This window comes from Betta splendens, chromosome 19 (assembly GCF_900634795.4).
Source record: "Betta splendens chromosome 19, fBetSpl5.4, whole genome shotgun sequence".
Taxonomy (NCBI): Eukaryota; Metazoa; Chordata; class Actinopteri; order Anabantiformes; family Osphronemidae; genus Betta; species Betta splendens.
The window spans coordinates 8332629-8357181 of NC_040898.2; the positions used below are offsets into that span (position 1 = coordinate 8332629).

General features: G+C 49.3%; 1 protein-coding gene and 1 long non-coding RNA gene across 9 annotated transcripts; one reads left to right on the forward strand and one right to left on the reverse strand.

Moving 5' to 3' along the window:
* The first annotated feature begins 342 nt into the window (after positions 1–342).
* myo15b (myosin XVB) lies at positions 343–24435 on the forward strand. The gene is made up of 66 exons (XM_055504489.1): positions 343–2837; positions 2969–3145; positions 3234–3298; positions 3374–3437; positions 3562–3671; positions 3768–3842; positions 3925–4018; positions 4089–4192; positions 4285–4348; positions 4698–4811; positions 4895–5056; positions 5142–5255; positions 5324–5382; positions 5474–5597; positions 5692–5787; positions 5868–5999; positions 6082–6207; positions 6285–6362; positions 6451–6599; positions 6696–6741; positions 6831–6955; positions 7029–7143; positions 7216–7391; positions 7486–7579; positions 12060–12119; positions 12196–12253; positions 12328–12452; positions 12523–12618; positions 12693–12928; positions 13007–13176; positions 13265–13337; positions 13427–13609; positions 13678–13784; positions 13894–13961; positions 14247–14331; positions 15112–15144; positions 15784–15852; positions 15997–16094; positions 16204–16491; positions 17361–17439; positions 17509–17631; positions 17710–17866; positions 17961–18048; positions 18135–18339; positions 18448–18554; positions 18650–18709; positions 18791–18866; positions 18951–19069; positions 19968–20083; positions 20210–20351; positions 20439–20550; positions 20622–20913; positions 21003–21066; positions 21147–21219; positions 21302–21381; positions 21464–21540; positions 21639–21769; positions 21857–21951; positions 22039–22116; positions 22198–22294; positions 22379–22527; positions 22666–22796; positions 23026–23159; positions 23343–23476; positions 23631–23771; positions 24025–24435. The coding sequence occupies exons 1-66, from the start codon at positions 525–527 to the stop codon at positions 24097–24099; spliced, it is 9660 nt and encodes a 3219-aa protein (XP_055360464.1). The 5' UTR covers positions 343–524; the 3' UTR covers positions 24100–24435.
* Positions 7874–9629, reverse strand: LOC114845328 (uncharacterized). Of its 8 annotated transcripts, none has more exons than XR_008693247.1 (5): positions 9178–9585; positions 8859–8948; positions 8724–8768; positions 8276–8653; positions 7874–8197 (listed from the first exon to the last, which is right to left on the reverse strand). It is a non-coding gene; the product is annotated as an uncharacterized LOC114845328 (long non-coding RNA). The 8 variants fall into 8 exon arrangements; XR_003783853.3 differs by having other exon boundaries at positions 9051–9585; XR_008693245.1 differs by adding an exon at positions 9051–9104 and having other exon boundaries at positions 8276–8948; positions 9193–9600.
* Positions 24436–24553: the final 118 nt, after the last annotated feature.

The window sequence follows — 24553 nt, forward strand, 5'->3', positions numbered from 1 at the left end:
TGAAGACAAGGCAATGCGCTCTGCAGCCCCCCAGCCATGCCTGGGCTGCACCTGAGAAGCCCGGTAAGCTATACTCCACTGAAATGAGCTCCTACCGCTCCCCCCCAGGGAGCGCGGTCTACACCGCTGCATTCAGGTTGCTCTAAATGCTGCTTTTCACTGTCGCTTAGATTTTACATGAAGATAAAAAACAATACATGTCGATGCAAAGGGCAAAAGTTTTTTTGTGCACCAGGGAAACGTTTGATTGTCTGTAGTTGTAGTTGTAGTTTCTTTTGCATATTTGCTGTGTTTCACTATATTGATTTATTGTCAGCTTTCTACTGATGGAGCTTTGTTGTAGATGAATAACTGTATTCACTGAATTTGACAAATGTTCATAGAATAGTTGTTGATGTTGATTTTCCTAATGCTTGATGAAACACAGCCACTCAGTTAATTAGTTGGTGACCTACAATCACGCAATTAATACAGTTTTGTTTTGTTATTTTGTAAGGATTCTCAAATGTGAGGAACTGGCCATCATGTCACCGGTCAAGTCCCAGGGTAGAACGAATGGGGTAAGACAGGGAACAAAGACGAGCAAAAATGGGAGCCAGAAAAATCTGGGAAAGAATGGCTCCAAGGCATCACAGCCTCTGTCGAAAGTGCAGAAAGGAAAAGGGAATTCTGCAAAAGAGAAGCGAAATAAAAAGAGCATAGTAAGTCAACGTGAAAAAGACATTACAAGTTGCAAATCCAACAAATCTGGGACTGTAACAAAACCGATTACTACAAAATCAGTAAAAGTCGACAAGAAGCTTCCAACTAAGTCTGTAAGCAAGAGAAGTGACGATGAGACAGAAAGTGAGGAGGAGGAGGAGGAATCAGAAAGTGATGTAGTGAGCTCCGCAGACGCCACTGAACAGGGAACCAGTGACGACGAGAAGGAGGAACGCCAGGACACTGATGAAGCGGCAGCTGAGACACAGGATAGCGAACAGAGCAGCCAGGAGGAGCCTGAGGCATCAGACACTCAGGGCGATACAAAACTAACAAAGGAAGAAGCAGATGAAGAGTCTTTAACTAAATCTACAAGTGAGTCTGAGGTCGAACCAGCGACATCGAGTACAGAGGAGGAAGACAACGAGAAGGAAGCTGAAGTACCTGAGATCATCCACAGCGACAGGGGTGAAGACAGAGAGCCAAAGCAGGAGGACGCGTCTGAGGAGACGACGGCTCCTAAAGTGTGGCAGCGCAGACCCACTCCGCGTCCCTCCAGGTCGGCACGAAGGCTCAAATTTAAGATGTTCAAGAAATCTAAGGCGGATGCGCAGACTGAGAAGGAAGAGAAGAAGCGGGTCAAAGCAGAAAAGCAATGCTTGGAAAAGGAACTTAAACAAAGGGCCAAGGACAAAAAAAGGGGCAAAAAGAACAATGAAGACAAACCAAGTTCAACTGAGGAGGCTGTGAATAAAGCTGAGTCAGCAACAGGTAAAGCCCAAAAGACTGACATGGCAAAAACTAAACGTGTCAGTAAAAAAGCTGCTTCTGATTCAGATTCAGAGGAAGAGGAGGAACCAACGCTGACCAAAGCCATCAAAGGCCAAAAGCAAGTCATGCTCCTCAAGGGTAAAAACTTTAAAGCCATCCTGGAGCCTGGGGAGCAGCAGAACAAGGAACGCGAGGAAAAAGAGCAACCAAAGAGTTCACTGTTGGGAAAAGTCAATGTGAAGTCTATACAAGACAAAGCAAACAAGATGAAGTTAGTAAAGCCTGATGAAGACTCCTCAGTGAGCGACGTCATTGACCAGGGCTCCAGTAAACCCAAAGAACGTCTGTTGGCGCAAAGGAAAGGGATGACGACGCTGCGTCGAGTCTCTGGGTGGATTCAACAGAAGATGCCAAAGGGGTTAAACTTCAGGAGGAAGCTTTCTGCCTGGGCTAAAGCCATCGGGGTCTCTCGCTGGCTCTCCCTTCGAGCCATAAGACAGAAACAAGGCACCAAAAAACACAAGGCCACGATGCTCAAACACAAGATGGCCTTGAGAGCTGTCAGTAAAACCAGCCTGGCCAGTAGGAAGAGCAGGGGCGCCTCTGAAAATACAAGGGCCCAGGAGGAAGCTGGCCCCCAGGGGCAGACGGAGGAGAGCGAGGGAGGGCCGGCCCCGGCTGGAAAGAAAGAGCTAGAGGCCAAATACGCGGTGGTGCTCCCCAGGATGAACAGGCTCAAAGCGGACGGGCTAATGATGGCAGCTGAGGTGGTCCAGGCGGCGCCTGACCCTTCCACCGCTGAATCGCCAGGGGAGACCCCCGCTGCGGAGCGCAAACCCCCGAAGCCAGGAGCTAGGCTTGTACTCCCGGTGAAACCAGACCTCAACCTGCTGAGGACCATCCAAAAGCCCCTGGCAGGAGGGTTAGGGTCGGACAGAGGCACGGCAAAGAGGATCGCGGACTCTGTTGGTCCAAAAGGCTCATCCGGCACCGAGGACGAGGACGGAAGAACTGCCCTTAAGGATAAAAAGGAAGCCGGCGTGCTGCAGGCTGCGAGAGGAAAACTAGATCCCTCCCAGGTCAACCTGGCTAAGATCTCCTTATCAGGTGGAACGTCAGGCGTTGGACCCGCTCGGCCGAAGGGATCCGACCCAGCGAGAGAGAAAGCGGCTGGACTACTCCGCTCCAACACTCAGCTCTTTCCAAATGGAGAAGAAAACACAGTGATGCCGGGGAATCGCTCTCTGTACGAAGAAGAGGCAGACAGAGAGGTGGCCCAGCTGATGGGCGAGCGAGGCTTCTACGGTATCACCCAACCGGGGGTGCACTGGGCCGGGAACCCGCGGATGAGTGGAGATCCGCAGGTAGGTGTTTCCAGTTACCTGAAAATATCATATATGAGCTGTAAATGGGTCCCTCCTCCACAGGGAGGAAGCAGAAAGTGTTTCGATGACTCCTTTAAGCTGAGTTGTCTGTCTTGGTGTGTGTGGACGAGGACTGGCTCCACGCTGAGAACCTGCTGCCCCACCAGACAGTGGAGAAGCTAACCAAGTGGACGGTCTATGGCGATGAGGAGCAGGCCAGGACCATTCCTGCCCAGAACGGAAGGGGGCCCTGGGAGTCGGAGGACCCCACCCAGGAAATGCTGGAGGGTAGACTAGTCACCACACGGGTCTGTCTACTCTCCCCTAAAGTCTGGGTTTGGAACCATGACCTCCTGCCCTGCTTTATACACAAGACACCGTGTCCCCATGTTTCAGGTGCTGATGCCAGGCAGTACGAGAGCTGTGGAGGTGGATGAGGTGGAGGACCTGTCCCAGCTGGAGTGAGCTCACATACGCATTCAGACACACATTCAAATACCTTGACTGGTTTTAACTGGTTTGCCTGATATTCCCAGAGAGGTGTGTGAGAGCTCAGTGCTCCTGAACCTGAGGAAGAGGTTCCACCGGGACTGTATTTATGTACGTTCCGTGACGTTATACACTATTCACACGCTAGTTCTTCCGTGACCCATTGACCTTTAGGAAACACATCCTCTCACAGTGCGTCTAACTTGTGTTAAACTGTGCCTACGTCCCTCCACAGACGTATATTGGGGACATGCTGCTGTCCATTAACCCCTTCAAGCACGTGAACATATACACGGGCGAGTTGAGGCAGAGGTACCGGGGCCACGAGCAGCAGAGGAACCCACCGTGAGCAAACGCACCCCACACGCCTGCGGGCGCCTCCTCCATCCGCTCTGTCCGTCCCTTTGACGTGTTGTGACTGTTTGTTGTCCTGCGCTTCAGCCACATCTACGCCGTCGCCGACGCCGCCTTCAACCAGTCCCAGAGATCAGCACAGGACCAGTGCGTCGTCGTAAGGTGCTAATGGGAATGCGCCGCTTTTACACTATTCTCTTTCTTGTGTTCAATAAAGTGCATTGTTGTGGTTGTGGTTGTGTAGCGGCCAGAGTGGCTCAGGAAAGACTGAGGCTACCAAGCTCATAGTCCACTACCTCAGCACCACGTACAAGGGGATGAACAATAGCCTCCGACAGGTCAGTCGGTGGGAACAATGGCGTTTAACCAGTTTAAGATGCTCCTCTGACCTTTCTGTGACCCCACCAGCCCATGGAGGTCTTCCCCATCCTGGAGAGCTTTGGGAACGCCAAGACCATCCTCAACAACAACTCCAGCCGCTTTGGCAAGTACCTGCACATCCACATTCTCCAGTGAGTCCGCGTGTGCAACCATCATTCAGCGCATCATTCAGCGCCAGCCGCCCTTCGGTGTCTCTGACCCCCGTCTTGTGTTGGTTTGACAGCGGGGTTGTTGTGGGCACGTCGTTGTCCAGGTACCTCCTTGAGAAGTCCAGGGTGGTGTTTCAGGTGAGAGCCGTGAACGAGGCGCGCCCGTAGGAAAAAAGTCTCGGGTTCCTTTTCCGGCTGGTTGCGTTGCCTTAAAAATGAATGGATCGGAGGCTCAGCTTTCCCACACCGATAACGGACGCTGCCACTGGACAGCGACAGACTCCCAGATAATGAAACCTAATAGAAGAGCTCCACCGACAGATTAAGAGCTCAATTAAGTTATGTTGGTGTGAGCATTCACTTCCAGCACCACCAGCAGGTTTAATAATTCATTTTTTCACTCTAATTTATGGTGCAGAGAAATGAGGCCTCAATCCCCCACCGCGCTGATCGACACGTCACGTGGTTTGTGTCGTTTCCCCCGCAGGCCAACGAGGAGAGGAACTACCACGTGTTCTATGAGCTGCTGGCAGGTATGAACGACTGGGACAAGCAGGAGCTCTACCTGCAGGGAGCCGAGACCTATTACTACCTCAACCAAGTGCGTCGCGCGCCAGCGAACTCGCCCGAAGCCTCGTTTTTCCGCCGCGTGACTGACCCCGCCCTCGCTCGCTCCACCTGCAGGGCGGCGCGTGCGAGCTGAGCGGGAAACGGGACAAGCAGGACTTCCACACCCTGGGCCGGTGCTTCGAGACCATCGGCCTCCGCGCGGAGCAGGTCGCCGCCGTGTGGGCGGTGCTGGCCTCCATCCTGCACCTGGGCAACATCTGCTTCAGCTCGTTCGAGGTGCGTTCGCGGCCGCGTGAGTGAGTGGGACATCGGCATTGGCGGCGGCGGCGGCGGCGTGAGACGCTGCGTGGTGTCGTTGCAGAGCGAGTCGTTCGAGGTGGCCCGCATCTTCAGCGAGGCCGAGGTCCGGCGCGTGGGCTCCCTGCTGCAGATCTCCCCCGAGGCCCTGCAGACCGTCATCACCCACAGAGTCACGGTCGGTAGCCTGTCGCGGCGTCTTGCACAGACACACACACGTGTGCGCTGATCGGCTCTCGTCCGCAGGAGACGTCGTACGACAGGATCTACTGTCCTCTGTCTGTGGAATGTGCCATAGAATCCAGGTGGGCTGCGCTGCACACGTCTCCCACGTACCCATATAATAAATCCTATAACAAGTGAACGCATCGCAAAAGACAGATTTTCCTCCTCCAGAGACGCCATTGCCAAAGCCTTGTATTCGGTGCTGTTCGACTGGTTGATGGAGCAGATCAACGACTGGCTGAGTCCCGCCGAGATGGACAGCACCGTGGGGATCCTGGACATCTACGGCTTTGAAGTGGGTCCCCGGCCCGTACTGGCATCACAGTGACGTGAGAGCGTGGTTTCTAGTGCCCGTGTGACGTCCCCGTGCGTCTGCCTTCCCTCCGCAGGACCTGGGCGTCAACAGCTTCGAGCAGCTGTGCATCAACTTCGCCAACGAGCGGCTGCAGCAGTTCGTCATCGACGCGGTGATCAGCCAGGAGCAGGTGAGCGAGCCGGCCGCCCCGGTACCGGCTGCCCGGTACCGGCCGGTCCGACTGGGGAACTCACGACCCTGCTCCCACAGGAGGAGTACAGCGCCGAGCGGATCCAGTGGTACCCGGTGGCGCTGAGGAGCTCCCAGTCGTGCCTGGAGCTGATCTCCTCCAGGCCTCACGGCATCCTCCGAATACTGGACGACCAGACCTGCCTCCCGCAGGTACACGCGCGATGCTGGGAAGAGGAACGGGCCTCGAAGTGGATGCGACTGGGCTCCGAGTGAATAGTTCTGTGCTTCTCAGGCCACTGATCACACCTTCCTGCAGAAGTGCCACTACCATCACGGGAGCAGCCCCCACTACGCCAAGCCCAAGAGCCCGCTGCCGGTCTTCACGCTCTACCACTACGCTGGACCTGTCACCTATCAGGTACAGCCTCACACACGGAGCCACAAGCTCATCCATCGGCGCTGAACGTAAAGTTGAACCACTCTTTGCTCTTTGAGGTCCGCAACTTCCTGAATAAGAACCACGATCAGTTCAGGACAGAAGTGGTGGAGCTTTTTGCCCGGAGCCGCTTAAAGGTGATTTAACCATTTCCTGTACACGCAGTAATACTCCCCAAGGCCCTTCCCATTGATTAAACCACCACACGCGCGTCCCCTCTGACAGATGGTGTCGGAGCTGTTCCGCCGCGTCCAGGACAGCTACGTCCAGCAGCGGGAGCTGGGCTGGAGGGGGAAGGGCCTCCGCCAGCAGCCCTCCACCGCCGCCTCCCACTTCCTCCAGTCGTTGGCTGAGCTCACGGCGCGCCTGGAGAGGTACCGGCTCCAGAGTTATTATATAATTATATAATTATTCATCCCGCACTCTTCACCTGCATTTGTTTCCCGTTTGTCTTTTTCATTTGAAACCAGGTGCAAAACTAGATTTGTTCGTTGCCTAAAGCCAAATTACGTCAAGGTAACACCGGCGACTCCCACTTTAAATCCCGTTGAGCATTTCCAGAATGATGCCCGACTATTATGTGCATTTCCAATGTCCTCCACCAGCTTCCTGGAGTCTTCGACGTGGACTATGTGTCAGCCCAGCTGAGGCACGCAGGCCTGCTGGACACCATCCGCTTCAGGAAGGAGGGCTTCTCCGTCCGGATTCAGTATTCCTGCTTTATTGAGAGGTGAATCGCCAGACATCCTCACCCGCGTCACCCCCTGCGGGCTCATTTGCAGACATTTTCTCCTCTCTCGCAGGTACGGGGTTCTGCTGACCCAGCGGCTGTGCGACGCCTCGGACCGAGAGCAGACGGTAGCGCTGTTGGACGTGGTGGGTGCAGAGGAGCATCAGTATCAGCTGGGCCTCACCAAGGTACCAAAGTGCACGGTTATGACCCGGATGATGGGTTTTGGCCTGAAACATAAGTGTATGGTTTTGCGTCAGGTGTTCCTCAAGGAGCTGTTGCACCAGCAGCTGGAGGAGAAGTGGACCAGCACTCAGACCTGGGCTGCCATCACTATTCAGAGGAACATCCGGGGCTTCCTCTGCAGGAGGAACTTCAAGTTCTTTAAGCAGAAGGCCATCGTCATCCAGAGCCACATCCGGGGACACCAGGCCAGGTGCAGAGAGACGGATGAATGTAAATACAGGCAATAAGGAGACCAGGCTGACGTGTGAACTGTCTGTGCGTTGCTGCCCTCTGTCGTCCGCCAGGAAGTACTTCAAGCGCCTCAAGCAGTCCATCAGCCAGTTCTGGGCAGTAATGCTGATCACCAGAAACACCATCAAGAGGCACCACTGGAGAAAGGTGCATGATCAGTAATAACCCTCCCCTCCTTAAATTCACTTCTGACACCTATAGGTCCTTCCTTGTCAAAGAGCATTCTTTTATTCAGCGTTCAACCGTTAGGCGATCACCCTCGTTAGTTTGATTTAAAGGGGGGCTCATTGTCTGCCGTGGGAACCGTGTGATTGACAGGACCGTTTCCCCATGAAACCTTTTACGGCGTGTTTTAATCACTGACCGATTTTCAACTGAAGGTCATCTTTACACCCCGGGAAATAGAGCGGATACACACTTCACACACTCGCCACCAAGTCATTCAATTGAATTCAACTTTATTTATATAGCGCATCACAACAAGTTATCTCACTCTCGCGGTCATTAGCCACCCTGCTATTTAATAATCATAGTAACGTCTTTTCATCTTAGAAACCAGTGTAGACCAAGGAGTGGACCGCATCGTACGTCGGAAACTCTCCAACGAATTAAACCTTGCGTCGATAAAAATCCGAGTGACGACTCGTTCGGCTACTTGCTCGAGACGTCGCATCTGCTCTGGGCCGAAGAAGTCCTCGTATTCTTGGTCGCGAGCCTCCTCTGAGCGGTCCCTTCTTCTTCTTCTTCGGCTCGGACGGTCGGAATCTGAGTGGACACAGGCGCCAGTTAGCGACACTCATAAGAGCACGCGAGTCTTTAAAACTTTATTTAAAAGATACTTACCAGAGAAAGGGGATAACTCGACCCGAACCCTCGGGCGGCGCTCGGAGCCCCAGTCCTCCTCCTCTGGATCGGACAGCACGTCTCGCTGCTCCGCACCGACCCGAACCCCCGGACGGCCCTCGGAGCCCCAGTCCTCCTCCTCTGGATCCGGCAGCACCTCTCGCTGCTCCGTACCCCCGTTCTCCGGTGTCGCTCGCCCCGCGCGCCGCTGATGATCGGGGTTCTGCTCCAACTCCCGGATCACTCGCGCCTCTTGCTGTTAATGAGCCGGGCTGAGCTGTTGCGCATGCGCGTCGGCACGGCTCTCGTTGGCTGAAAAAACTTTTTCCTGAGTCGGTCCAGGCTCCTCAGTGCACTTCAAGAGTTTGGAATCCGCCACTGCAGACGGACAAGATTATTATTAGGGGAAATAGGAAAATTATTCTTACTTAATATTAATTATACTCACTGTTCAAGAATTGGCCGATCAAAGGCTTGGGATGAATTTTGGCTTCTTTTTTTAAAGAAGAAAAAAAATATTTATACTTATTTTTATTGCATCACAGACGTAAATGTTAATTAGCCTCTATTATTTAAAACTCACCAACGGCTTTAACAGTCAATCTGTTCGGAGTGATGCTGTTCCCGCGTTGCGTTTGCTGCTGTTGCTGTTGATGTCAAATCAGATATTGCTCTGGCGAGTGATGATAACGGTATTTCAGAGAGTAGAATAATAATAATAGAATAATAGTAATAATAGAATAATAAATATAAAAAAGAAAAAAGCAATACTTACGGATTCGTTAAGCTCTCGACAAACCAGCCACTTGTTCGGGGCGAGATGCTGCAACTGGCGTGAATGAAACGTGAAATATGTTAATACACATTCTCGCGAAAAAACAGAGAAATAAAAAAAGCCTCACTCTTTCAGAGCCTACCTTGATTCATGCAGACGTTTCCAAGTCCATGAAGAGTCCTAGACTGTGGATACTAGCGCTTCAACTCCACCTGTATTTATACTAGTTTTTTCAGTGGGATCCGTTCAGTCCCTCCCAACTACGTAACGGGTTACACATACTGCCAGACCCCCGACAGTTCGGGGCTAATTACTGTATATTAAAAGGGACGAGGCGACTGGAGAAGGTTTTGTCATTCATCCTTTTATTAAGATCACATAATGATCATGTTATACCGATTATATTGAGTCTTAATAGTCATATTAAGTATTTCGTAAATTATTAAAGCAGTTTACTCATTCTACACATTACGCAGAGCATGATCATCCGTCAGGAGACTCTTACTTACTTACTTAATATTAGTTTATTGTAATTTAAGAATTTAAGATACAAGATCTTCATGCTGTTTAAGCCTAAAGTTTTAACTTTAGTTGGAGGACGCATTCTTGTTTCTGAAAGAAACAGTTTTTTAAAGATATATTATTAAACTATTTTCTCATTCTAGATAATAATACAATTCCAGACAGACAGATTCCTAAATCCTGATCGAGCCCTGCATACAGCCCTGAGATAAGCTCAACCCCCTTGTTTCATATAACAGAGTCACAATTGCCAGATAAAACAGAGGTCCAACACCAATGGAACTGGCATAGAGCATAGAGAGAAGAGAAGCATCCCACACAGATCTTGTTTTTAAATCTGAACTGAAAACTCACCTTTTTTTTACTGGCCTTTGATTCTCTCCACAGCTAATGAGCAGAGTAGGACACATTTTATTTTATTTTATTTTTTATATTTTTGTTTTATTATTGTGTCATGTTTTATGTCTTAATATCTTCTACATTGTGATTTTATTTCTGTTCAGCGCTTTGGTCAACTGTCTGTTTTTATCCGGCACATATAAATACTGTAAAGCATTGACTGATTGATCAAAGCTGCTGCCTTAAGCCGTATGCAGGGTGAACGAGGCCACCACCAACAGAGCCAGGAGGAGCAATACAACAAGCCCTATGCAGGATGAGGGAAGGACTTAACCATATGTAGCCCACTGATGCAGAACAAGAACTTCACAATGCTGGAATGCTGTCTGCAGAGTTTTACTGTCTGTTTACTCACTCGTTGCATATAGTCTGAAGAAAAACGTAACCCCTTATGACAGAGGCACAGTTGTCAGCTAAACCCAGATGTGGGAAGGAAGAAGGCCTTACACTTGTGATACCATAAGACATGGAATGCTGGCCTTTGACTCGGACATATACCCTTGACATGGCACGATGGCCTTTGCTTTTTAGGGGTTAGCGGGAAAGTGGAGTTTGACATGGAGAGGTGAGTTAGGCTTTTAGGGTGAAAGGGCAGGTAGGGTTTACTATTGTTTATATATTAGAGAGAGAGGGGTCCATCAGAGGCTGGGTTACTTAGCAACCGTGTTTGTTGTGTTATATATGTATATATTGGAGCTGTAATAGGTGCAGTACAATATGTTTGTCAGTGATAACATCCAATACATGTTTGAGATTATCAACAATTTATGTACAGGGCGTGTTCATTTCTCTATACATATTTCAACATCAATGTTAACAGTCTGAAGATCATAAGTGCTTTATAAAATCCCATCCATGCTAGTAAATAGCAGTCTTATCTTGTTAAAACACACACACGCGCACACACACACACACACACACACACACACACACACACACACACACACACACCCTGCTACACTCTGGCCTTGGACTTCAACCTGTGAAATCTGAAGCAGTGCTGCATCTCTCCTTCCGCCTTCTGTAATCTATCTCTTTTTCGACTTCCAGCTCCACAGCTCTGAAAGGTAGGCTGTGTTATTTTCTCTTTTCACCTCTGGGATCAGATTAGATTGAAGCTGTTCAGTCCTTTTAAGTGTTTTAACAGGTTACAGCTTGTAAACAAGTAACTGCAAGCAGAGTGACTGGAACCGAGAAAAGGTTCATTCAGAACAGTCTCTTCTACTGCGTCCTGTGTTTCATCTGTTGTTCTGCTCTTATGTAAATGTGTATAATGTAAATATAACATAATCTTTTTGTTAGTCTTTCACTTTAGTCTAATCAGCGTTCGTGGCTGTGTGTCGTCCTATTCTTTTATGAGGCTTGGACTGTGGACAGTAGAGCTGTCAGGGTCCTGCTTACTTATGCCAGCTGTTTACGCCCAGTTACACTCACATGAGTATTAGTAGTTGTATACACTGCATACAGGAAGTCAGGGCCCTACACTGATCTAGTTATATATAGTAGATACATATATGTTCATTTACTTACATACCTGGTAGTTCATGTATTTTTGTGGTATATACAAGTGTGATTACAAAGTAATTATCCTCATTTATGAGTTGTCTTACTGTAAGGTTTGGAGTTTAATTCTTTTTAAAGACACTTTATACTTTACATCTACATCTGTCAGGTTCGTTGTCATTAGTACGAGACAGCCTGTTTTCACATCACAGTGATGTCCTTGGGGGTGTGTCAGGGGTTTGGGACAATAGGGCTCAGTGGAACCTATCAGACTGACTGTTTGCAGGTGGAATCATTTTGTTTTCACGAACGTGCCTATTCCTCCTGTTCATACACTTCGGCGTGTGTGACCAGGTGGTGTGTGACGCTGTGAGCTATAAACCTCTCAAACCTGCTGGACTCTTGGACCCTGCTGTATAGGTGGGGCAAGACGATTGCCCAGCACTATATAACAAGACCCGTAGCTAAGAATAGGTCTGACAGAACACAGCGCTCAGGTGGAGAGGACGCATCTGAATCGGCAGCAAGTTAATTAAATCAAGGTTTAGTGTACGAATAATTAATTTAACGTGTCTTCGCTTTCAGGAACTGAACGAGAGGAACAAAGTGAAAGTGACAAAGACCAAGTCTCTCTCTCCAGACATGGTAAGACGCCCGGGCTGACTGACGTAGCTTCTCCTGCTAGAACCATGCTAACATTTGCCTCCCGTTCTCCTCTTAGGATGTGGGGATGCTGGAGATCCCCGCTGAGCTGTCAGCCAGACTCCGCAGCGCAGCAGGTTGGTTTCCTGAACGTCTCGCCTCAAGCTGGCCTCTTTGTTGGTGTGAGTGTAGTTGTGTTTCTCTCCACCAGGGCGGCAGCATGTGCCAGGCGTCACAGAAGTTGCACCTCCGCAAGTGAAGGCCGAACATAAATTGACTTTGCCTCAGGACATCGACAGATATCCATTCTCTCGTTATGTCAAGTCTGTAATAAAGGTGAGTATAATTAGAGTGCACACATGCATCATGAGTAAAGGTCTGAAAATATCCCTTTGTTCTATTTAAGGACACGTGGTGCCAGGCTCAGGGGTATCCCATCCAGAGACCGCTCACGCCTCTGGAGCCTGAAGATGCAAGAACCGCACTGGAGATCTACAAACTGGTACGAGAGCTTAGATTAGAGGTTACATCAGGTGAGAGTTCATCCCATTTAACTCATTTGGTCGTTTCGATCAGATCTTGAGGTTTACAGGTGAGTCAGACCTCAGTGGTTGGCAGGAGCAGATGCTGGGTAACTACATCCTGGAGAAGGGCCAGACCCGTCCGGCTCTGAGGGACGAGATCCTGGTCCAGCTGGTTTACCACATTTGGGGCCTGAAGGAGGAGCAGGACCGCCGGAGAGGCTGGCTGCTGCTGGCCTGCTGTCTCAGCACGTTCACCCCTTCACCCACCCTGGACAAACCCCTGCTCAAGTGGGTTCCCACCCATCGTTAGTCAGGATGCTCTAAGCGTTCTTCAGACAGTACCTCATTGAGATCTTCCTCCTCCAGGTACGTGTCGGACCACGGTCCAGGGGAGTACCGCTCACTGTGCCAACACAAACTCCTCACGTCCCTGCAGCTTCCAGCTCCCGCCGCTCGCGTCTACCCACCCACGCAGCTGGAGTGGACCTCCAACCAACGGAAAGGCACCATGCTGCTGGACGTGCACACCTTCAACGGTGAGGCCGACCCATTCAGTACCGCCGGCATGAGCGCGTGTCGCACTCTCGCCTGCTCATAAACGCCGAACGTCCTCTGCCACTAAAGATGAGAAGCTGACGAGCGAAGTGGAGTCGTGGACCACTGGAGAACAGCTGGCCTCCTGGCTTCTTCATTCCGGGTACTACAGGTTCACGTACGAAACGCTGCGCCTCGGGCCGCGGCCGTCTCTCACTGTGCTGTTGGCTCTGTGGGGTTGCGTCGTCACAGCGGCGTGTCGGAGCCCGTGCAGGGCTGGTCGCTGTCTCTCCTGACGGACGACGGCTGGTCGGACCTGGCCGGGTCGGACTTCGTCATGGATCTGCTGGCGGGCGCAGAAGCTGAGGTGCTGCCGCCAACGGGGGCGTCCACGCCCGCCAACTCTGACTACCTGTTTAGCAGCGAGGGAGACAGGTACAGCATTTTAGGGTCCATCCAGGATGGTTCTGATCGTCGCTGATCCTTCTGTTCTGTTCCTCCAGGATGCCAGCAATGGATATGGACAGCATCCCACCAGCGCCGCCCATGCAAGCTCCCGGGCTGCCGCCTTTCGAGGGGAACCTCTGGAGAAGAGATTATCCTCAGGAAGGTGAGTTCTGCTCTCTTCTGCAAGTCCGGCATGAATGAATGAATTTTTTTCTAATGATTCCATTCCTTTGTATATTTTAACTGTTTTGTTCTTTTCTTTTGTTCTGCAGGACGTGGTCGACAGATGGACGCCTATGTTGATGACCTGTTTGATCCCGTACTTGACCAAGGACCTCCGGTGAGTCATGTCATCAGATGGGTTTTAGTGTGTCATGTGCACGTTTAATGTGAAGGCTTTGGTCTCTTTTTTTCTACAAAGCTTTAAAGTTTTATACTGCAGCATGTTCCGAGTGTTCACGGATGGATTGAGTATCTCTGGTTGGATCTTGTTACGGCTGCTGGTTTGTGTTCCAACTGCACCCCAGTTTGTGGCTACACTGTCACTCACAGTGTGCTGGTGTGTGCTGGTGTGTGCTGGTGTGTGTGTGTGTGTGTGTGTGTGTGTGTGTGTGTGTGTGTGTAGGACATGGCTAGAGTCGACATGCTGAATCGCAGGATGAGAGGAGGAGGAGGGATTGGACCGATGCAGCCTGGGATGTACGGCGCTGGTAAGTATTTTAAGTATTTGTTTAAACATACAATATACAATATCCCATGCTCATATTCCCACCTTTCATCCACGTTGATTTTTGTTTCTGTAAACATGCGCAACATATTGCAAAGTCTGGAGGGAGGGATCTTGTGGAGGGGGGTGGTGTGGAGAGGTGTGAAGACGTGGGGGTGGGTGCCACTGCTGGACTGGAGACGTGGGAAGTGAAGGGGGGAGGGCTGGGGTCAAAGAACAGATTCGGTTCATAAAAACATAAACCCCACTTCCTCTGGTTTAGGAGGACATTAAGTTCAGGGGTCACCCAGGGTTTGTTGTTGGAGAAGCACCTCACTCATGGAGGGTCAGGCTGTTAACGTCCTCATCATTAGATCTGCAGAGCGTCTCCCAGTCTGTGATTTGTAAACAGTCACTGAGTGTCTCACAGGCCTCATCAGTCCACACATACAGATGATCAGAGCGGCCAAATGGAGTGAGGGGTTTAGAGCGGTATGCGCCCTTAGCGTTCACATACAGTAAGTCTAGCCTCTTTTTAATAGTGGTGGGGCACCTCTGCTGGGTGAATATCGGGAGGGTGGACGAGAGCGACACGTGGTTAAAGTCGCTGCGGCGTGTGAAAAACCCCATCGTGTTGCAGTGAGGCCGAACCACACCACCTCCCGCGTTGTTCCCCACACAAGATGATGTGTTCAGCCACGTCTTCATTACACATGAGGCCACATATGACATGCTTCACACTGCAGTCTCATCTGTAATCACAACGCATCCTTGTGTTCTTCAGGTATGCCTATGACGATGCCAAGCTATCCTATGGGTAAGCCTTAAATGTGTGTATATAAAGTTAATGACATGGACAAAGAGTTATGTTTTCTAATCTTTGTGTAACTGTCGTGAAGATATGGGAATAAAGGCAGAGAGAGTTGTCCTTTTGTGCGATTTATTGAAATGACAAAGAAAATGAAACATAATGGGGAAAGCAAGTCAAAAAGCCAGCGGGGGAGATCAGAACATACACCACGGAGGTATAATGACCCCGCTCTCAGGTTGTCTCTGCCTTTTGACCCTTCTCCCGGGGGCCTGGTGGAATCTCCTTTTCACGCTGTGGGTGAAGATGTTTACATTCTCACTCCTGCATCCTGCCGAGCTTCAAAGACGAGATGCACTAGGTTTACGGCCTGGGGTCTGGTGAGGGATCAGATAGGAAGGAGCCAGAGACCGGGGTGTAAAAGGCAGACACAGACCATAAACAATCGGTCAGTCAAACACAACATTAGATGTCAGCACTTAATGTGCGACCGAGCCTTGAGAGGGAGATAGATTGTTTGTCCAAGAATGTTCAGTGCTGAGCCTAATCAAGTACACACACATGGTTGCTATACAGAATGAGAAAAGAACACAAGAAGCATAAAAGTACAATTTTTCTCTTTACAGTTACTGTTCTGTGTCTCACCAGGAATGCCAGTTAACCCCTCCATGCCTTATGGAGCTGCCCCTATGATGCCAACCATGCCAACCATGCCAGGTAATATCCTGTATTAACCCTTTTATCAGTCATTTATTTGCCTCCAGAGAATAGGACAATACAAACAGCTTAGGGAGGGTGTCATTACATGAAAGCAAATGGAGACACGTCTGAATGTGGCAGTTTATAATGATCCCTTCATAGCTATGATGATGCCTCAGGCTCCAGTGCCTGCTCCTCCCGACCCCATGCAAATGGCAGCGACTCAGCAGGCCCTCATCAACCAACAGGCGCTTCTCATGGTGAGAACTTAGTCTGCTGGTATTATAAGGGGGGGGGTGAACTTATGACCTCCCCCAACCCCTTTTACTGCTGCGCTTGAATATAGACACATTTCTTTTCTCTGTTTAGGCCCAGCAGATGACGATGCAGGCGATGAGTTTGTCCCAGCAGCAGACAGAGGAGCAGAAAAGGAAGCAGGAGCAGGAGAGAAAGAAGGAGGAGGGGAGAAAGAGGGAGGAGGACAGGAGGAGGGAGGCGGACAGAAGGAGGGAGGAGGACAGGAGGGAGGAGGACAGAAGAAGAAGTCAGTCCAGACGGCGTTCTAGGGAACGCTCACGCTCCCCCTCTCCTCAAACTCCCTCACCCCCACCTGCCAAGCCCAAGACGCCCGCACCCAAGCACATCCACAAGCCAGAGGTATTTCTTTGTTTATATCTTTATAGTTTTACTCACTCACTCACCGTTTCACCAACTACAAGCCGTGGGTCACCCCCTAATATTAAAGCTCTGCTAAAGGAGAAGAGAGCGTTTAAATCAGGGGACTGTACTGGCCTCCTTCCTCTTCACCCTCTACAGTCTGTCGGTACAGACAGCTGCGTTCTGCAGAAGTTCTCTGACGACTCTGGGATCGTCAGACTGATCAGCGATGATGACGATGCAGAGGTACCACCTCCTGATCAATGCAGGGAAGACGAAGGAGATGGTGGTGGATTTCTGCAGACGGCAGCCTGCTGTCATACCACCGATGCACATCCAGGGAAGGGACATTGAGAGAGTGGACTCTTACAGCAGCATCACAGTGAGGGACAGGAAGAGACTGGACAGGGTCATCAATAAGTCCAGCTCTGTCCTGGGCTGCACTCTGGACACGGTGCAGGAGGTGGGTGAGAGAAGGGTCCTGGATAAACTCACATCCATCCTGGACCAGGACTCTGACCCACTGGAGGACTCACTGTCTGCTCTGGAGCAGCTTCAGTAGCAGACTGATCCACCCTCGCCTGTGGAGGAGAGATATCGTAGACACACATATCGTTAACAATGTCAACCACCTTTCAAACTCAAAACCTTGTGTAAAACTGTGCAATGTGTACACTCTGATCACTGTTTAGTGTTATACTGTGCCAACTAAACCCAGTCTCACTGATCTGTATTTTTACTTGCTGCTGTATTCATTTCTTCTTCTGTATCATACTGCGCTGTTGTGGGATGAAATTTCCCCATTGTGGGACTATTAAAGGTTTTCCTACTTGAATATTGTGATTGATATGTGTGTGTTTCATCCACAGCCAGAGACGGACGAGGACCTACCAGATCCAGAGGACCTGCACTCTTTTAAAGATAAGAGGGAATACTTCCAAAAAATTGGTGAGTGGCGCCTCGTTAAAAACAAACCAGCTCAGATACTGTGACGTCTCACTCTCCACTGTCCCTAAGGTGATCAAGGTCATTCCAAAAGCCCAAAGCCTCGACCCGCCCCCTCCAGCCCACCCAGACGGCCTAAGGCCCCACCGCCATCACAGCAGGCCCCACCACCACCCACAGCACCCAAACCCGATGGTAGGAGGCCAAACGTTTTACAGTAGCTCCAAAATATCTCTTTGCCTTCATCTTGTGCATGTCTCCCTCCTCTTACAGTGAAGGTTCCCCACAGCCCGCCAGCCGAGAAGTCTGACCCCCCGGCCCCAGCTCCTCCCCCCGACCCTCGCCCCGAACCCACATCCAATATCCGCGAGATCATCAAGCGGTACAACAGTCGACCACAGCCGGAACCGAAACCCTTTGAACCTGTCAGGTCAGCTTCAACACGCGATTGTTTCGGTGTCTTTGTATATTGCGTTTTGTGCAGTTAAACTAAATGACGGAGGATTTTTTCATTCTCGTCACAGACCTGCTGCAAAGCATTTCGCGAGAAAGACTGACCCCAGAGAGGAAGCGTTGGCCAAACTCAAAAACAAAACACCGCCGTCGCCCAAGGTCAGACTGACTGGACCCGGTACATGGACTCTGTTAATACCTGCGTGTGTAATACACATACGTAATACATTGGGTCCTACGTGCAGGAGAAGGACTCGCCTCCCTCCACCAGAGGCCCCCGTGTCATCTCCAACAACATGCGGCAGAAGCAGCAGTCGCTGGAGGATCTGTTTGGCTCCCAGCGCTCCCGGCAGCCGCCTCCGCCCCCGGACACCCCTCCACCCCCACCCCAGCCAGCACCCGCCTACCCGGACATCCCCGAGCCACCGCCCATGGCTGCCCCCTCTCTTAGTTGGTGTTGCTTACATCTATTTTTTCACACTGTTGTGATGTTTCCAAATGAATTCTGCTCTGTAGCTTAATGTGATCAGTTGATGATTGCCTGGTTGTTAACTGCAGATGCGATGCCAGATGACGAGGGCATTCGCTCCAAGCTCCATCGCTTCTCGGCCGGGGTCTATTTCTCTTACTCTGACATGCCAGGAAAACTTTTACTGCGGAAAGAAGTAAGAAAAGTACAAGACAACAAAGGTCTTTGACTTCAGACTCACTGTTCTAGATAAACATGTTGTAATACTGGCTCTGATTTCCTTGTGTGCAGGTGTTTTACCCTAAAGAGACGTTCAACAATCACTCCATCCTCAATCTGTTATGTGAGCAGGTCTGTGTGCTGCTGGATCTTGTAGCGCTGCGTAGACTGTGCCAACATTCAGTCTAACTTTGACGTTCTGTAATGTTTAAGATCATGAGGGACACATACTCTGACAGCTGTATGAGGATCAGCAGAGACGAGAGGAGGAAGATGAAGGATTTGCTCGGTGGGACATCATGTGTTCGCATCATATTGTAACGAAGTGAATATTCATGGTTTTACTTTTTACATTACACCATTTCTATCATAGCAAATTTCAGTGTTGGGACCACGGCAAGCACCATTCGAGATGACAATATGAAGAAAAGGATTGTTGTTGCTGCCCGGGACAACTGGGAGAACTACTTCAGTCGACTGTTTCCAGTAACGGTGAGCAAAACAAAACGCCTCCAGGTCAAAGGTCACCGGCCCCTTCACCGCTCCCCGTCGAAGGCCACCTGCACTCTAACTCCTAAGAGTCAGAGGCCAGTCATGTCAGGTTACATGTGCGGGTCAGAGGCCAGTCAGATCGCCTGCACCTTCACCTTCTCAGGGTAGAGATCGCCCCTCCCTGTCAGAGTCCAAAAAGGCAAAAGGCCATGCTGCCACCTTTAAGCCTGCGCTCATGGCGTCACCAGTGTAAGGCCTTCTTCCTTCCCACATCTGGGTTTATCCAACAATTGTGCCTCTGTTAATTGAGATTGTGTTTGTTTTGGAACTATATGCAGTGCGTAAGTAAGTAGACAGTAAAACTCTGGGCAGTCCACATTTCAGCATTTTAAAGATCTTGTTCTGCGTCAGTATTAATCCCTTCACTCATCCTGCATAGGACCTCGCTGTATTGGCTCCGTTGTTGGTGGTGACTGTTTACCAGCATGCATACGGCTTTTGGCTGGGGCTCCAGCTGTGATGGGCCCTTCTCATTAGGCATACGGCTCTATGCTGCAATCATCCATGTTCCATCGGGGGAGGGCTTCTTTCATCCTGCCTCCGTTTGTTAGCTGGTGATTGTTACTCTGTTATAGGCAGTTCAATTAGAATTTAGTAGTTCAATATAATGATTATAGTTCAATAATATATCTTTAAAAACCTATCTCTGTCAGAAACAAGAAGGCGTCCTCAAACTAGCAGAAAATTTTTACTTTAAATACATTTCAATTTATTATTCCAAGGATGAAAGAGCCTCCGGAGCCGCGTGTTGCCGACCCCTAGTCTAGACCTTTGGCAGTAATGGCAGAAAAAAAACTTGAAGGAACGTTAAACGTGTGTCTTGGTCTGATCTTTGCAGTTGGACAGTGCAGACGCTCAGGTTTTGGGTGTGTCTCACCGTGGAATTCGTCTGTTGAAGATCATCAGAGCGTCGGGCATCAAACCCAAACACCTCCACCTGCTCAGAAGCTACAGGTAAGAATGCATCTGATAAACACACGTGAAGGAAAGGAGTTCAGATGAAGTCTTCAACCGCTGGAGATGGAGCTTGCTTTTCATCTTCGTGATGATGGTGACATCTCTTACTCTGAATGGCCTTAGCTTTGCAGAGCTGCTGGCCGTCGACCTCCAGGGCGCGGACACAGTGAGACTGGAGCTGAAGACTGAGAACTTGGCGCTGCATTCCACCAGAGCTCCTCAGATGACGGCCATGATCCAGTTATTCCTCCAAGAGCTTATCAAGGTCAGACAAACCCCCTCCTCATCATTTATTAAGTCTTAGATTAACTCGTTAAACCCATAAGGTACTGTACTTTTCCCAAATCTTTAGGAATCAGGCCACGTCGTTGCACTCAAGAGTTATGTGACAGATGACAAGAGTCTGCTCACCTTTAACAAAGGTGACATCATCAAACTGCTGCCAATGGAAGGACTTCAAATAGGTGAGGTCATTGTTCAGATGTCAGACATTAGATATGATAGATATTATTCATAATCAACATAATTCCTCCAGGCTGGCGCTTTGGCACCGTGGGAGGACGCTCTGGCATTTTCCCAGAGGACCTCACTCAGCCGTCGGCAGCACCAGACTACCACTGTCTCCACCTTTTCCAAAGAGATGACCGAAGGAAAAGCATGAGGAGCACTCGACCCGGTGCCGATGCCGAGCGACCCAGCAGCCAGGCCTCGTTCCAGAACTCCGTACAGGGACTAGTTCTGAGATCAGAACGGAGCTCAACTCAAGGCTCAGTGTACAAGATGGAGATCTCCTCTGCCATGGTTGACTTTGCTAAGAAGTACTTTAGGTACAGTGTGACGGAACGATCCAATCATTGTTGGTAGTGTAGCTTTGCATAAAACAGCGCGGGTGACTCTCATTATTTGTTTAATACAGACAGGACAGTACAGGCCAACCAGTCAGTGCAAAGAGCTTTTCAGAAGCTGTTCAGCACACTGAGGTACGATCACACAAACCCGCTGATGTCACAGTCTGCGTTGTGTATTACTGCTCCTTCATTTTGTTTTATTCTTCATCCAGGTCCCCATTCAGGAGTCCCTGCTTTTCTACCACGATCCTGAAATGAATCAGCTTTCAGTCCAGGCTTTCACTTGTGAGTTCGTCCACTGTAACTGTGTCAGCATTGAGACCAGGGTGCAACTGCGCCTCACCTTCACATTTGTGTGTTTGCTCAGACCTAATGCAGTTCATGGGAGACGTGCCAATGAAGAAGACAAACATCACCCCATCAAACTGCATAAGCCATATCCTGTTGGTCAGTATTCCGCCAGGGGTATTATTATTATTACCGTATAGGGTAACATTGGATTTTAAAAGGCTTTATTAATTCTCCTCAGCTCGGGAAAGAGAAGGAGCTGCTGAGAGATGAACTCTACTGCCAGGTCATCAAACAAACCACCAACAACCCCAACAAGTATGTCAAATTTCCCTTTAGTACGTCTTTAGCCAGCGGCTAATGTGACGATCCAGTGCTGGATTGTTCTTTCTGAGTGCCGCGTGTCTCCCGCGCAGGCTCAGCTGCGACCTCGGCTGGCGGCTGCTCACTTTGGTCGCCGGGTTCTTCCCCTGCTCTGCGATCCTGCTGCCGTGCGTCACGCAGCACCTGCAGGACGTCTGTCAGGACAGCCAACACCCCTACGGAGGTCAGCGACCCACACGCAGACGCGTAACAGGCCACAGCGGTGGAGAAGGTCATTGTCACAGGCTCTCCTTGTGTATTCTGTCTTCAGAACTTGCAGGGCTGTGTCAGGAGAACCTTCAGAGATCTCTCAATTTTGGTGCTCGCCGCAACATCCCCTTAGATGCAGAGATGGAAGCCATTATGGTAAGAATCACTGAGCGTGTTAAATAGCAGAAATAGACTTACTCTTTATTTGTTGTTATAAATACGTCTCTCTGTGTTTCTGTGCAGGCGGGCAAAGGGTCTTTTCATGCTTCTATCCAGCTGCCAGGAGGAGTGGACTTTCCCATGGAGATTCACAGCTTCAGTGTAATGCTGTTTATGCCTATTTACATTTGCACAAAAGCAGCATACGCGTTGTTTCTGATTCATTTCTTCATTTCGCTCCAGATGGCGGCAGATGTGGTGAGGGAGTTCTGTGCTGAAATGGGCATCTCAGACGTCACAGAAATGGGAGAGTTCTCCATCTTCATCAGCAGAGTTCAAGGTGAACAGTGATGCGGCAGACGTTGTTAGACTATGCAAAGGTTGGATGTATGAATGAAGGTATGCGTCTCCTCTGCTCCATCAGATGGCCTGAAGCGGCCCCTCCATGCTGAGGAGTACCTGCTCGACTTCCTGCTGGATGACGGCTCCCTCATCTTGTTTCTTAGGAGAGTGATGTGGAGAGGCCCTCTGTCCTTCAACAATGACCTCTACATGGACTTCCACTACCAGCAGGTGATGCGATGAGTTCCCATCAGCCAGGGATCACATTCATCTCTACACTTTTCCTTCTCACTGTTGTCTTTATTATGTGTGTATGTCTGTGTATGTCTGTGTGTGTGTGTGTGTGTGTGTGTGTGTGTGTGTGTGTAGCTTCTTGGTGACTATCTGAGTGGGCGCCTGATGCTGCCTCCTGCTACAAATGGTTTCGCATCAGTCCAGCTGGTAGCAGAGCTATCGGCTCTGCAGCATGTGGCTCTGGGAATAGAAAACCAGCCTTCACTGTGAGTCGCACATGCTGTAATCGATAATCAACAACATGTGTCCAGACTCTGGTCATTGTTCTCACCTAAGCTACAAACAATAACAAATAATAAAATGAATTTACACAAGAATCAGTAAAGAAATACAGAAAGAGAAGCTATTATTATGTTTATGGATTTGATACTGACATATTGGTGATAAACTAATAGAACTGGATTTGAATGTGTGGGATGTGTGCTTCTCTTTAAGGCCGGAGATAATAGAATATCTGCCCTCGCAGAATGGGCTCCACAGTAGACGTGAGGAGATCCATTCGTTCTGTCTGGGTCAGATAGCTGCCATGCACTCCCTCAGCCCTCAAGATGCCAAAATACGTTTCATTGGTGGGTGGTACCGCTTCTCTCTTTTTTCCTCTTTGTCTCTTTCTCTCTCTAGAAAAGTTTTGATGCTGTGAGTCAGCTTCCAGGTCTGTTCTCTGCTTTTCTGCTTCTCCTTTTGTCCAGTTTCTCCAGTTGATGGACAGTCACTAATGATGACTGTAATTCTCTGATTCTTTTCTATTTCAGAGGTTCTAAGCTCTCTGCCTTTGTTTGGATCCAACAATTTCTTGGCCCAGAAGGTCAACCAGCGCGGTTGTCCCTCCCCCTGTATGGTCAGCATCAGTGAGGAGGGGGTGCTGTTTCTGAACTCTAAAACCCAGGTACCATTTAGTGTCACAGTACTGGCAGTCATCTTTAAAATGAGTGGTTAAAACTGCCAGGTCGTATGAAGCCTGTGAGTTCACCAAGGTTCCTCTCATAGGATGTTGTTGCTTCCATAATGAATCTGATCATTTCTGTTTGTTTCTTCTGCAGGAGAGAGCATTTATGATTCCTCTAGCAGAAGTTCAGTCCATGTGCACCATCCGCCTCAAAAAACCAAGCAAAGTGCCAGCAATGGAAATCAATTATGGAAATCCAGCTCGTCCCAAAGCAATCACCATCTATCTCAAAGAGGTACTAACCACAATTTATAGTAAATAGGTTTGTGTGTGTCGCTGAAATGATGAGGGTCTCTGATGCTAAACTGGTGTTAGACTTCTAAAAGGCTTAGAGGCAGAATAGACGTTAGGCCAAAGGTGTGGGATCTGTGTTCTGGATTAATGTCAGTGAAGGAGCCAGAAGCTGAAAATTCATGTTACCCTGGTTAAACGAAATCAACTTTACAATTAATTGTCTGTGATCTCTTCTCTGTCAATCTGCTTTTCAGACCAAAGAGTTGTGCCACACCCTCGCTGTGATCATGGAAGAGCTGTTCCGGCCACCAGTTAACAGCTCAATTTAAAATTGCTAGTACACACACACAGAAATGAAAGTGTGCTCTTTTTATTTTGATTAAACAGACTGAACAGAGCGCTGAGTTTATGATGCTGATACCCTCTTCAGTGTTATATGATCTGAGAGGGAATGATGCAAAGCTGAACAGTCTTTATAGTAAAACATAAGTCAGGGACTGACCTCATGCACTACATACTGGACCAGTAAGAAAATCAATTTTATTCCTTTTATGCTTCAGATTTTTTTGACATTATTGTTTAAATGTAAAGTTTTTTTCATGAAGCGTTCTTGTAATAATATCTCATGACATAATTTATAAACAATAAAACACATCTTGATTCAGGTTGTCATGTGTTTATTGATCTGGAACTGGTCAAATGTAGTGATACAACAGAACCAAATTTGTGCATGTTGTGATTTGTGATTTGTCAGCGTGTGGAGCATTATCTCCTTCTACTGGA

Coding starts and splice junctions, on each gene's coding strand:
- myo15b (XM_055504489.1), top strand. CDS start 525: ATGTCACCGGTCAAGTCCCAGGGTAGAACGAATGGGGTAAGACAGGGA. Junction 4,019..4,088: donor TGAACAATAGCCTCCGACAG/GTCAGTCGGTGG, acceptor TGACCCCACCAG/CCCATGGAGGTCTTCCCCAT. Junction 21,382..21,463: donor GCATAAGCCATATCCTGTTG/GTCAGTATTCCG, acceptor AATTCTCCTCAG/CTCGGGAAAGAGAAGGAGCT.